The 13,281-nt window shown below is 24.0% G+C and overlaps 1 protein-coding gene across 1 annotated transcript; it reads right to left on the bottom strand.

Moving 5' to 3' along the window:
* Positions 1-871: 871 nt before the first annotated feature.
* LOC129972123 (zinc finger TRAF-type-containing protein 1-B-like) lies at positions 872-12,481 on the bottom strand. The gene is made up of 5 exons (XM_056086120.1): positions 12,232-12,481; positions 10,919-11,157; positions 7,186-7,397; positions 5,334-5,490; positions 872-2,728 (listed from the first exon to the last, which is right to left on the bottom strand). The coding sequence occupies exons 1-5, from the start codon at positions 12,436-12,438 to the stop codon at positions 2,524-2,526; spliced, it is 1,020 nt and encodes a 339-aa protein (XP_055942095.1). The 5' UTR covers positions 12,439-12,481; the 3' UTR covers positions 872-2,523.
* Between the last annotated feature and the right edge of the window lie 800 nt (positions 12,482-13,281).

Genomic DNA, 13,281 nt, shown 5'->3' with positions numbered 1-13,281 from the left:
AAACAAGATCTGCCAGTAAAAATGCAATGTTTCAATAAGGAAGCAATGTTGATTGGTTCTAAAATAATGAAATTTAAAGTTTGCATGTAAAAGGTGAACTCTTTTGCTTAGAACATTAACATTCCAAAAATATTTTACTAAATATGACTAATATGACATGGGGGAGAAATTATATAAAAATTCAAATTCGCTCATTTTTTTCAGGGGGTACATTTGACTGGAATAACACAAAATATATTTTTTCACATCATTTAAAGCATATTTTCAATTGGAAGTATATGCCTAAATCTAATGATTTAAAAATTAACTTGACACCCCATATAAGAGATGGTAATTAGATATATATAATAAAATTTAGTTCCACTACAATCATTTTGTAAAATGGGCATGTAATAATGAAAAGATGAGAGGAAGCATACCCATTCTACCAGGAGGAGGATATTTGATCATTAATATCAGATTTCATGTACATCAGACAAACATATACAAAAGTAGACAGGTTTTCCGAACCTGTAACTTTCTGATTAAAGAACAATTAAATATGTTTCTGATATATGATTAATTTTTTCCCAAATTTTTGAGAGTAAAAGATTTTTAAGATATGCATATATAACTTTTTTTACAGTTTACAGTAAAAAACATCACTAAATGAATGTGAAATTATTAGTTATAACCAAAATTTTATTTCTATTTCATCCACAATTCTCTATTTTGAATTATTCAGAAATAAACAATTTACAGTTCTCCATTAGATAAAAATTTATTTTTTTTAAGTGTTCTTTATCATAACTTAAAAGAAATTAAAAACAAACAACTATTTAGCAAATTAAGTGAAAATGCAATTTTTATTCATCAAATTTATTTTCACCCATCAAATTGAAATGTTACAACATCCAGTTATACATATGTTTCCAGAATACTTTTTAATATAATAAAATTCACAATTATTTGTCAGATACTTAAATAAAACAACTGACAATTGTATATTTAAAATAAATTATACAAAGTTTTAAAAAAATTTCATGAAAATATTACTTAACTATTAAGATTATATTTAATCTATGGGAAAATTTCCATTTATATAATTAAATAATCATAATGGAAACAGTCGTCAGAATCTAAGCTACAAATAATTTATACTGACGTGTATCATATGTTTCCGAAATTATTAAAACAGTTATTCTTCCTACAAACAACATGACAAATCAATTCTAAAATCAAATGTCAACAACCAAAATAAATAAATAAATGCAGGGAAATGTAAAGGTTTCATCGAAAAAGAAATCACCAGGATGATATGAAAATATTTTCTTAATAAATATATACAGGAATGAATATCACCACACTGTTTGATCACATTACACATCAATTAGAATGTTTTTTGTATATTGTACTTATATGGCTATAAAAACTTACACAAATATTTTAAAATCACCAAGAATTTAATTGAATAAGATAAACAACAGAATATTACTAAAAATTTCAAGTACAAGAAATTTTTAAAATCAGACTAGCAATTCAGAAAAATAATGGGAAAAGAAGGCTTATCAATTCCAAACTTTCTAACAGAATACATTTGATAGACTAAATAATTTCTTTTAAGTAGAAATATTTCAAAAGAATGTAAGAGAAAATATAATTGATTACATCAGTAATGCAACTAAGTCAAATATTAAAATTCTCTTTTTATTTTAAAATAAAACTTTCAAAATAGTAATTCTACAATTCCAATTCTTTCAATAAAAAAGTAACATTCACCAAATACCTTTATCTTATGCATATAGCCACTTATAATAAACACTTTATCTATAAATAACAAAGTGTTATTATATCATACATCAATTTGGCATTAAGAAAATGCAAAAAACCATCCACCGTGACACATTCACAATAATACACTTTTCAATCCATCCACCCACAAATTCAGATTCTTAAGTTTTATAGTTAAATGCAATCAGGAAACATGAAAATAGAAACAATCTTCAGCAATCATAAACAAAGACCATTATTTCACTGCAATCATGAAGGAAGAACATTTTATGAAATATTTTGGATTTGTGAAAAGGAAATTATGGAATTGAAGCACTTTAGTGAATCTTAAATTGAAAAGGTTAAAAATTAAACATGATGACAAAAATAACTATAAATTAGAAATTTACCAGATGGAAAAATGCTAGTCTTTATTATCCATAATCCTTCTCATATAAGTTGCTAACAGAAATTAAAAATACAAAATAGAGAAAGGCAACATCATCTGAAAAATTTAGGAAAAAAGTTTGAATGCAATAGCTAAACAAGACATTCATTAATAAGTTTCCCAAAAAATTGTTCCACACATTTTTAACATGGTTAAAAATAATAAAATAATAAAAGACTTATAAATAAGGAAACGGTTTCGGTGGTTGTTTGTACTATGGTATTTCTTTACTATTAAAGGATAATTGTTTTTCATAATAAGAAAAAACAAAGAGAAATGATGAGCTATTTACATGTTCCTTGATTGAAATAAAGTTGTGGAATTTGTTATTTACTTTCAAAAAAGAAAATTCTAAAATTAACACGCTTTGATTGGAAGAAACCTTTTAAAGAATCAGAGTGATACCATAAACTTAAAGATTCAAAAGGGCCATCTAAAGAATTTTCTTCAAATGTAAATTGGCAAAGCTTTGGCTTGATCTCCATTTCACTGTAAGGTCCTTTAACTAAGAGATAATGCAAGGAGAATGGCCTAGAATAAATAATAGAAAGTATGTAGTTAAATACTGTTCTTGTATCATTTAAAAGAAGAAAAATAGCTAATGCAGAAAAATCCACCCACAAAAGCTATGTGAAAAATAAAAATTTACACAAGCCTTTCTGGTTAATAAAAGATAGAATAAATTTACAGCTCATAAATAATAATTACTTTCTTCCCTTAGAATTACATATAGAAACAATATAAAATAAAAGTGGCCTTTAGCAACTAACTGATTCACCCATTATACGAATAGCATTAATTTACTAATTGTGCAACTTATTTGATTTTTGGCAAGCTAAAAGCATTGATTATTTACAAAAAGTATTAATTGTTACACTTAAAAAAAATTATTGAATATCTCATAGCTAGTGAAGTTAATGATTTAGATCTTTACAATTTGCTAAAAAACTCTTAGACAAAATCACTCTAAAAAACATAAGATTTATTTACAATGACTTTGATAACGAATGTTTTTAATAATAAACTATGCATAGTTATTGTAATTAAGAGCATATTTAAAATAATTATCATATAAAAATAACAAATTAACAAATGCTTTTTCCATAATAAAATGGAGCATAGCAAACATCTGAATCATTCATTCACATACTAAATATATTCCACCAGAAATGTAAATTACCATATAGAGAGAAAAAAAAGGGCAAAATTCATGACGAAATTATATATATATTTAACCATAGATAACACAAATGACTGCAATTATTATATTACTTTAATTGATTAAATGTGTAATTTCTAAGTTAATTATAACACATAAATAAGTAATAAAAAAAACGTAGAGAACTTTACTCTTAAAATAAAGACAACTGTAATTTTATAAGTATGAATATATTTAAAATTAAAAAAAATTTTTTTTTCAGCAAAATAATTCAAGTACACAAAAATGCATAACCTGATATATTTAATTCAGATATAAAAAGACAACATAAAAAGGAACATAATATTTGTAAGTTATGAAAATATTACCTTTACATGACTAAAGGAGAAATTACCAACTAAAAAAATATATGAGATATAATCGCCAATTCCAATTAAAAAAAATTTTGATTTAAAAATTAAATTAAATAATGATTTGGTAAAACTAATTGCATTTAAAAATTTGGTAAAACTAGGGGAGGGGCAATCACATAATAACAATATACAAATTAAAATATATTTTTCAGTAATAATTTATTTGGAAAATGGAGGAGAAAGAAAAGAGAAATTTTTATATAAATTAAAATTCTAATTTAAAATTTTAAATATGGATTCATGTAATTTTTCTCCTCCCAAACTATATTCTTAGAAATTTGGTATCTCCAGATTAAATTGTTGAATCTGTACAATATTAAGAGCAACACACAATTTTATTAGTAGTAACAATATAATAAAACAAATATAAGAATAATTTCTCAATTTCCAGCAAAATTCATTAAACTTAACACAAGTTTAGTCTACCATAAAGTCAAATCAATTTAAATTTATAATCATCACTGCTAAAAAAAAAAAAAATCAGACTTACTTTGATGAATCAATAATATGAGTAAAAATAAGTGACAATGATGCTGACAAAAGATTCAGATTTTAAAGGATTAGAGAACAAATAAATAAAGAAAAGAAAATACAATTTAATTCTATTGAATATTTAAGAATTAACAATATGATAATATATTATTATGACTGATTAAGAATGGGCAGTTTGGAAAAGGTTTCAGAATTACACATTCATTGATTTACTTTTTTCTATAATAAATATTAACTAAAATTATAGATTAAAAAACAAATATGCTAAGTTCTTTTTAAAAAAATTTTATAACATGCTTATATAAAACTCAACTCATTTGCTTTCAGTAACAAAGGCTGCAAAATCAGAGAGATGGGAAAGATCTTATGATATACAAGAAGCCAAGAAAGGAAATACAAAAGGAAAAACTACAAAGGAGAGTTGGGGTTGGGTTCATCAGTTCATTCATCATGAACTGATGAAATTTGTTATTATTATTATTATTTCAGACTAATAAATTAATCTACTACAAAATATGAAGAGAGGAATTTGATTTTACCAAGTTAGCATTCATATATTATGATTAGACAAAATAATAATTAAATCAATGGTTAAAGTTCATGTCCACTCAGATTGAAACTTTACTAAAAAAGATATTAAATGAAAAAATTATAGTATTTAAAATGGACTTAAAATTATAATTCTGACATGCAAATCAATTCTAAATATTTAACAATTTTTTCACTAATATATTTTCTTAATAATAATATAATAAAAATTACAAGTAAAAGGTACTGATCAAATGCAAAAATATAGAAGAATATTCAATGTTTAGTGCCCATACATATGTTTTTGCAATTTTTGCTGCAATAAATAAATAAAAAGTTTTATTATTATTATTATTACTGGCTTGGTTATATCATTTAGTGTTTCAAAAATTGATTTATTCATTTAATAATAAAAAAAAAACAGTATAGGTAAAATAAGAAGATAAATGAAAAAAATTATAACAGAATGGAAACAATTATAACTATACTTCAGTGTTATGATTATTCACTCAAATTAAACTGGATTATATAATTGTTAACTTACTTGTCCAGTGTTCCTTTTAAGCTGAGCTTATAATAAAACTCTGATGGCTTATCTTTGAAATGTCCATGAATAGTCCACAATTTATCAAATGCAGAAAATTTGGATGTTTCATATGATTCATTTTTGTCGTCATATGAACAGTGCCTAAATTGCAAATCTAAAAATAATTAATGTTTACTATTATTGCAGACCTACAGTTATTGCATGAAATAAAAAGTAGTGTTTCTTATTATTAAAACTTTGGATTATTATACTAAATAATTATAAATTAAGGTATTTATTTCAAAATATTGATGGCCATATAACCAATAAAATTTTAATATCTGAATTAACACAGTTTGTTTCATAAATTGTAGGTTTAAATAAAACATCTTTCTTCCATTTTGTAGTAAGAATCGATTAAATAATCACATTAAATTGAAATCATGATTTGATGTTTCAACATGAGAAACATGTTTCTATCTCTAGAGATTAACAAATAAAAAAGTATTAGATACACTTGTCAAATTATATACCAGGATGATATCTGTTATAATTTTCTCTAAAGATAATTTTATTTGTAATGTGACTGATGATAAAAAAAAAGTATTACATGCTGTTGATTTACTGCTAGTATAAAGCAAATTATTCAACAACTGGCACTCACCAAACAATTTAGAATTAACAAAAGAATATTTTAGTCCAAATACTTCATTTATCCATTAAACAACAGGAAGAATGAAGGTCTGTCTATTAAAGAATTAAATACATTCAAGAGCTTAGTTAACTAATGGGAGGTTTTCTTACGAGAAGAAAAGAAAAGCAGAAAAAAAGAATTTTGAATTAATTCCCTTTTTTTTCAGATTACTGACATATAAATACAATGCATATTCATTAAATAATAATAATAAAGAAAATTATAACTTATCTAAAAAAAAATTTAATTGTTGATAAATAGTGAATATATTAAGTAAAAAAATAAAAATTTCATAATGAATATATTAGGTAAACAATAAAAATCAAATTTATTATTAAAATTTCAAACAAATGATAACCAGTGAGAGTGATTTCTCCAAAAAAATTTTGTATACTCTCTATGGTATTGAATAAAAGTATTATCTTCCTTCCTTCATAAAATTTTGAACATTGGATAAGATCATGAATGCTTTGTATGGCATTGATAAGAACAATTACAAAACAGCAATTTTTGACATGAATTTAAATTTTTACTGGATCTATCACATGATCCTTAGCAAATTTTTTGGCAATTAATCTCTCACGTGTAGTTAATAATATCCTGAATTTTAGATATGTTTTTGTCCAACAAAACAAAATCAAAATTTTGCATAGAACAGCAATTATAGCCACAAAATTACATACCAAATTTCATAAATTTAAATCACTGCATTTCTGAGTTATCAGGTTTACATGGTTGTGGAAAAAAAGAGACCAATAGAGAATCAACAACTAGATGGATTTGGTTCCAAATCTGTTATGTATCAACACTCTAGAAGTTAAATTTGTGCAACAAATTTTATTCATCTAGCTCATTTTATAGTCATTATGCAAATTTATATTTACAAATAATAAAGGATTTTGCTCAAAATTTTTAGAAATCAACAAATTTATCAATAAGATCACATATCAAATTTCTTCTGTTTAGATTAAAACAATTTTGAGTTATTATATTCACAAAAAACAGATAAATATAATGTTAAAAAACCTGTTTTTCGAAGACAGGAATATCTGAAATGCAGAAATTCCTAAAAATCTCAAGCTCCATTTTTAAAAACAATTACAATACTTTCTCTATATTTTGCACAAGAGAATATAAAATTTTAAAATTCCTGTATGATTCTAAACTTTATCTTACCATGGTAAGAAAACTTGTCTACAGAGAGTAACTCAAATATTCTTTCATAAAGATTTACTTCATCTTTAGACTCTTCATCCATAGCATTTAAGGACTTCAATATATCATAACCATTAGCAGAAAGTTGTTTGCATTGTTCTTGGTGTTTATGCTTTTCTTGGTAGGGCCCTTCCCACGGACATCCAATTAAGTTGTTGCAACAAATAGCTGGTCTGAAAGAAATTCCACACAAATTTTTATTTCTAAAAAAAGTTTTTTGAGATCACAAATCATAATATTAGGAATTGAAATACGAGATAGATAACTGTAATTATAGTTTGTATGAAATATTCATGAGAGAACAAAATGAGCAGTCAACTTTTATCTTCAAAAATAAGCACATTGTAAGCATCTTTTAAAATATCTTTAGGGGGGAGAGGACTAATATTAATATATTTCAATTTCTAATAGAACTGTGCATTAAAATTAAATTAGCTATGTTGAAAAAGAAAATATCAAATTTTTTACACTTATAGAAGATATACCAATATTATCCAGATTAAAATTATTTTATGTGTAAAATTTTTAATCTAGAATTAACTTTTGCATAAAATTTTAAAATATATAAAATCTTTTTCAAGACATATTTATTGAAATAGAAAATTTTTGTTAAAAAATTATAGTGCAGTTCAGTCATAACATTGTCTGGCAATTAATTTGAATTACCTACAAATTTTGTAATCTCAACTATGTTACACTTTCTAAAGAATTAATAAAAATTTTGAAAGAAATATTACACAAAAATGAAATCCGTATCAATAAAAAAGCAAAATTTTTCATTTTACAGTGGTACAACTTTTTTCAGGATAATTTCCACCAAAGTTTTGGAGGGGCAAAAAGTATTAATTAATTCCTCATATCATGAAATCATTGCTTTTATTAAATATATTTCATTTGCTCACAAGAGTTTTAATATTGATTTATATTGGCTTTTAATAAATGTTAAATCACTACTTTAAAACACATGAAACCACAGAGAAATATATATATATATATATATATATGAAATGTACTAAAATAAAACAAAAATTAAAAAAAAATAGTGGTGGAGTAGCTCAAATTTAACATTAATTTTAATGTGCTAACATTTTTTTTTTAAATTAGTAATGCTTGAAAGAAATATTGCACAGAAATGAATTTGATATCATTGAAATGATAAAATTTTAAATTTCAAAACAGTTTAAAAATATTTCTTTTCGAATGATTTAACTTAAAATTAATATGAAAAAGAAATAAAATGTTAGCTAATTTCTTATAAAGTAAGTACTTAAATTTTGAGCATTGAAAATTTTACAGTATGCTTTCTTTTGTGTTAGATTATTAGTGTGCAAAATTTGGTTCCATTCTACCAAGTTGTACAGAGGATGTGGAACCTATATACATACGCTCAACAACTTTATTTACATTGACAAAAAATATCATCAGCAAATGCAGATTATTTTTCAGAAGCATTGATGTTAAGTTATTTAAAACATTTTTTATACAATTTTCTTACGAAAAATCTTACTAAAGCATCTTCCAAGACTTTTATAATATTGAAATTAATTGTATTATCTATAAAAAAAATTTAAAACTGCCATTTCATTAACATATTAATTTCTTTGAAAAAAAAAAGTTAAAGAATAGCAGAAATAAATCTAGAATATATAAGTCATGATTAAATACTATTGCGATTTCTTTTCAGAAATTTTGCTAATTTTTTAATTCATTCAAACTGTCACATAAATATTTTTTTTTTTTTTCAATTATGAGAAGGGGGGGGGGAAGTACGTAGACAAAATACAAACCCTTTTAATGCCCTTATATAACGACCATTAAAAAATAATCAATTTTTAAGTACTTTTAACCCTCCAGCTGCATATCTCGCGATTTCCCAGGGTTGGCAGACATTCCATTTTCTATTGCATCCTGAGTTTTTCGGAGTTTAGAGTGTTTATTTTTACTATTAAAGATTTTTATTATATTATATTATTATTGTGTAACATAAAGTATCAGTTCACTTTCTTTGAAAAATATTTCAACTCATTTGCAAACATCACATCTAAATAGTGATTATAAGAACTATGCAGCCAGAGAATTAATCACACTATGCACTCTAGAAAAATAAAAACAATATAATCCTCGAAGTAACCATTTATTTTGATATAATAACATTTACCTCACACAGTGAACTTTCAAAAAAAAATTTTATTATCATTTTTTTAATGGTATATACTGATATCTTTGAGATGTATCTTTCTAATGGAAAGTCTGTAAGGCTATGCTTGAAACATGCAATAGCTTCATTAAGCTTAATTATGTTTAGTTTAACTTTGATTTTGGTATTTAATATTATTAAATAACTTTTTATTTAGCTATGCAATAATCACATTGATTATATATTATGATCATATAATTAAAAATTACATACTTTTAAAAATAGCAATTATTATTTATATTAATAAAATATAAATTCCAAACAAGATTTATTAATACAAGAGAGATATTTATGACAGTTTAACGTCAATAATAAATAAAGAAACAGAAAATAAACAAAATAAAGGATGGGACATAAATACATATGGAATGACTTTTTAAACAGCACAAGAAAACAGAAATATAAAAACACTTCAGTAGAATTCATTCAAAAAAATATGAATGCTTAATTTATTATTTTTTTAGTACTTCTACCTTATTTCTATAAAATATTACATGTTTGGATTGGTTAAAAAAGTTAATCTTAAAACTGCTATTTTTTTTTTTTTCAATTAAGTTTAAAACTGCATTTAATCAGTTTTTTCCCTGCCATCTTCTAGTCATATGAATATTCTAGTCATACAATGTCAAAGTTATATTTTTATTTTGCTGTTCTTTATTTCTCAGTATTACTGTTTTCAACATTAAAACAGTAATCACTGAGCAAATAATATTCAGCATATGGTAGATGAACAGACAACAGAAGTGCATTTCAAATACAACAAAACAAGAAGCAAAATACCATTCACACAAACACTACAGCAAGGGACAAATAACCTTATCCCATGGCAGTTCTAATATATTGATGAAATGCAACTACATTTAGTGTTAAATTATAAACGAGATATTGATTATAAAATTTGAACAGTTGAACTCAATATTTAGAAGCTTTAAAAGGTCATATTTCTTAATTTATTTTTAAATATTTCATTTATTTTATAGTATTTAAGAATATGATTCTATTTGTTATATGAAAAAATTAGATTGACAAAATTTAGAAAATTAAAATAAATAAATAAAATATAACCACATGAAATAAACAAAGAAAAAGTATCTGCATTTTGAATAGCAGAATTTAAAGTAATATACAACAGCATTTTTAAAATTATTTTTCAAACGTGCACATTTTTCGAGGAAACAAATTCTTGTAATTTCAATTTGGACAGAAAATTTTGGCATAATCAAACAGTTAAAAAACAAATCATAAAATTCAGCATTTGTTAATGAAAATAAAAGGAGGAAATAACTTAAAATAAACCTTTACAGAATTCTAATGAAATGTTTTTGCATCCAGATAATTTCTAAGCTACCTTTGAATTACATGCATTCTGTCATGACCACAATGTATTTCTGTGCAATCTAACTTAGGTATCACTAATCTAAGGAATTGATTATAATTAAGAGAATTTTTTTTAATGTTTTGTTATCATCTTGCCCAAATAGACAATAATATACACACCTTTTTTCACATAAGCATTTTTTATGAGATTTGTAGTTTTCTGGATTAATCTGCAGCAAACAATATGGACAAGTCACAGGTAATGCAGATATTGTTTGTTCTACGGCAATATTCCGAGTGCACAGCTCTTTACCGATTGTCGATCGACAAACAGGACAGGAAGCAATTTCATTTTGCAGTTTGCTTTCAGTAAGGATATCACCAAAACAACCAGCACAAATGAGATGACCATACTTACACTAAAATGATTTTCAAACAGAATTATTTTTTTAAAAAATTCTTTAAATGGGAAAAATGTATAATAAAAACTATATGCTTCTATTTTTTATAACTTGTAATTCAACTTTTGAATTTTTTTTAATATAGTTTATCATCAAATAAAATTTTAAGATAGAATTTATAAAATGGTTATCAATAGCAAATTCAGGGGAAAAAAAGAATAATTTTTAATAAACTGAATTAATTAAAATCTGAATTACTTTAAACAACACCAATAAAAAAGAAAATATTAGGAAAACAATTTTTAAAAATTAAATAAACAGATAATAATAAAGAAGAAAATGTTATGCTGCCTCTATCCAGCATAAATAGTGATTAATGATAACAATGAAGTTATTTATTGATGAATCTTATTTTTATATATAAATGCAAAAATGATGAAGAAATGTGTAATTTATACTCTCATTGGATAATATATTATGTTACTGAAAAGGAAATAAATAAAACCATGTTACACCATTAATTAAATAGCAGAAGAATAATTATACTTTTATACATGCATCAAAATTTATAGTCTTATTCAAAACAATTCACATTGACTAAACGCTGATAAATATAAAATTTAACATTACATATTGTTATTTGAACATTAAATTTTGCTCTAAAAAATATATTTAAAAAAACTGAAATCTACTTTAAAGTAAAGGGCAGATCTTTAAGCATTGTGAGTTAATAGAATCCGTAGATTCGAAATCGTAAAGAAAAAAGTTTAATTATACAACAATAATTTAAAATAATTGTAATAAAATAAATAAGGATTATTATAACATAATATTATTATCAACAATTATTTTGAATTCTACAATTAGTGCATTTACACTTTTAGAAGAAAATAAAATTTAAAATATTTCAACTCAAACAAAGAGAAGCCATATCATGATGTCGCAATAATTATTAGAAAATATGTCAGACAAAAGCTGCGATATTCCTGTTTTTAAAAAGAAGTAATATTATGAATAATTGCAACTTTCGATTAAAGATCAAATAAAAACTTTATACTTTAAATAAATTAATAACTATTTAAAACATATTACTTGATAAATAGCTGATCTTCGCAGTTCTAAGCAAACAGCACAAGAAAGGATTTTTTGTAATTTATTTTTTAGAGCGGTTTTATTTTTCTTCGAAATTTTATTTGGCGAACTTGTTTCGATTTGAGGGGCCGCATTTTCATCTTCAATAATTATACAACTGCGGATAAGCTGCGCGTCAACAGGTAAAGGTGGCCCAGTTTCATTCATGATTGTTTAACAACAAATCATTTTTTTCTGACTTCATTTCAAATCGGATTGCAATCTCTGAACGCTGGGATAACCCCAAGTACCTCTTCCATTGGTTAAACAGAATCACAAAATCACTTCACAACGAACCAATAAGCGGATGGTATTGCTTTAATCAGTATAGATGCATAATATAATCCACGATTTTTTGAGTAAGAAATATTTTTGCTGTTGTTATTTTTAAATATTTATTAAATTAATCATACTATTAATTAAAAATTATTAATTGATATTAAATATAAAGTGTATTAATTGTAATTAATACTTAATTTACTAATTTAAGTAATGTGTGAATGACTTAATTTTTCTGTTTGAGTTTACTTTTTATTTTTTCAAAATTACTTATTTAATTTATATATTGGAGTAATAAAGTATTTTCTGAAAAAGTTGAAATAAAATATATATATATCATTTCCTTAAAATTTTCACTTTCGTTTTATATTCTACCAATAGATGGCGCCTACAGAATGAATAGCATTAGAAGGTTACAGAAGGCAATTAGAAATTTTCTATATGAGATAGAGATATTGTCAAGTGCGAAGTCGCTGATATTGGAAAATCAAGGTCACCAATACCATGTTATAAAACCCAATATTAATTAAAAATTCCTAAAAAATTTATTTACAACCATTTCTTAAACAGTCTGTTCCTTTTAAAAACACTTGAAATTTGGCATTTTTTTTTTATGTTATACACGTTACGTTTTTAAATACTCCAAATTAAATGATTTTTTTAAAATTTAAAAAGTTAATTTTCCCACGCCGTCCTGAACAATATAAATGATTCGAATACTTTCTTACTAAT

The sequence above is a fragment of the Argiope bruennichi genome, chromosome 6, assembly GCF_947563725.1.
Source record: "Argiope bruennichi chromosome 6, qqArgBrue1.1, whole genome shotgun sequence".
Taxonomy (NCBI): domain Eukaryota; kingdom Metazoa; phylum Arthropoda; class Arachnida; order Araneae; family Araneidae; genus Argiope; species Argiope bruennichi.
Note: the sequence above shows the minus strand (reverse complement) of the source record. Positions and strands in the feature narration are given on the sequence as shown.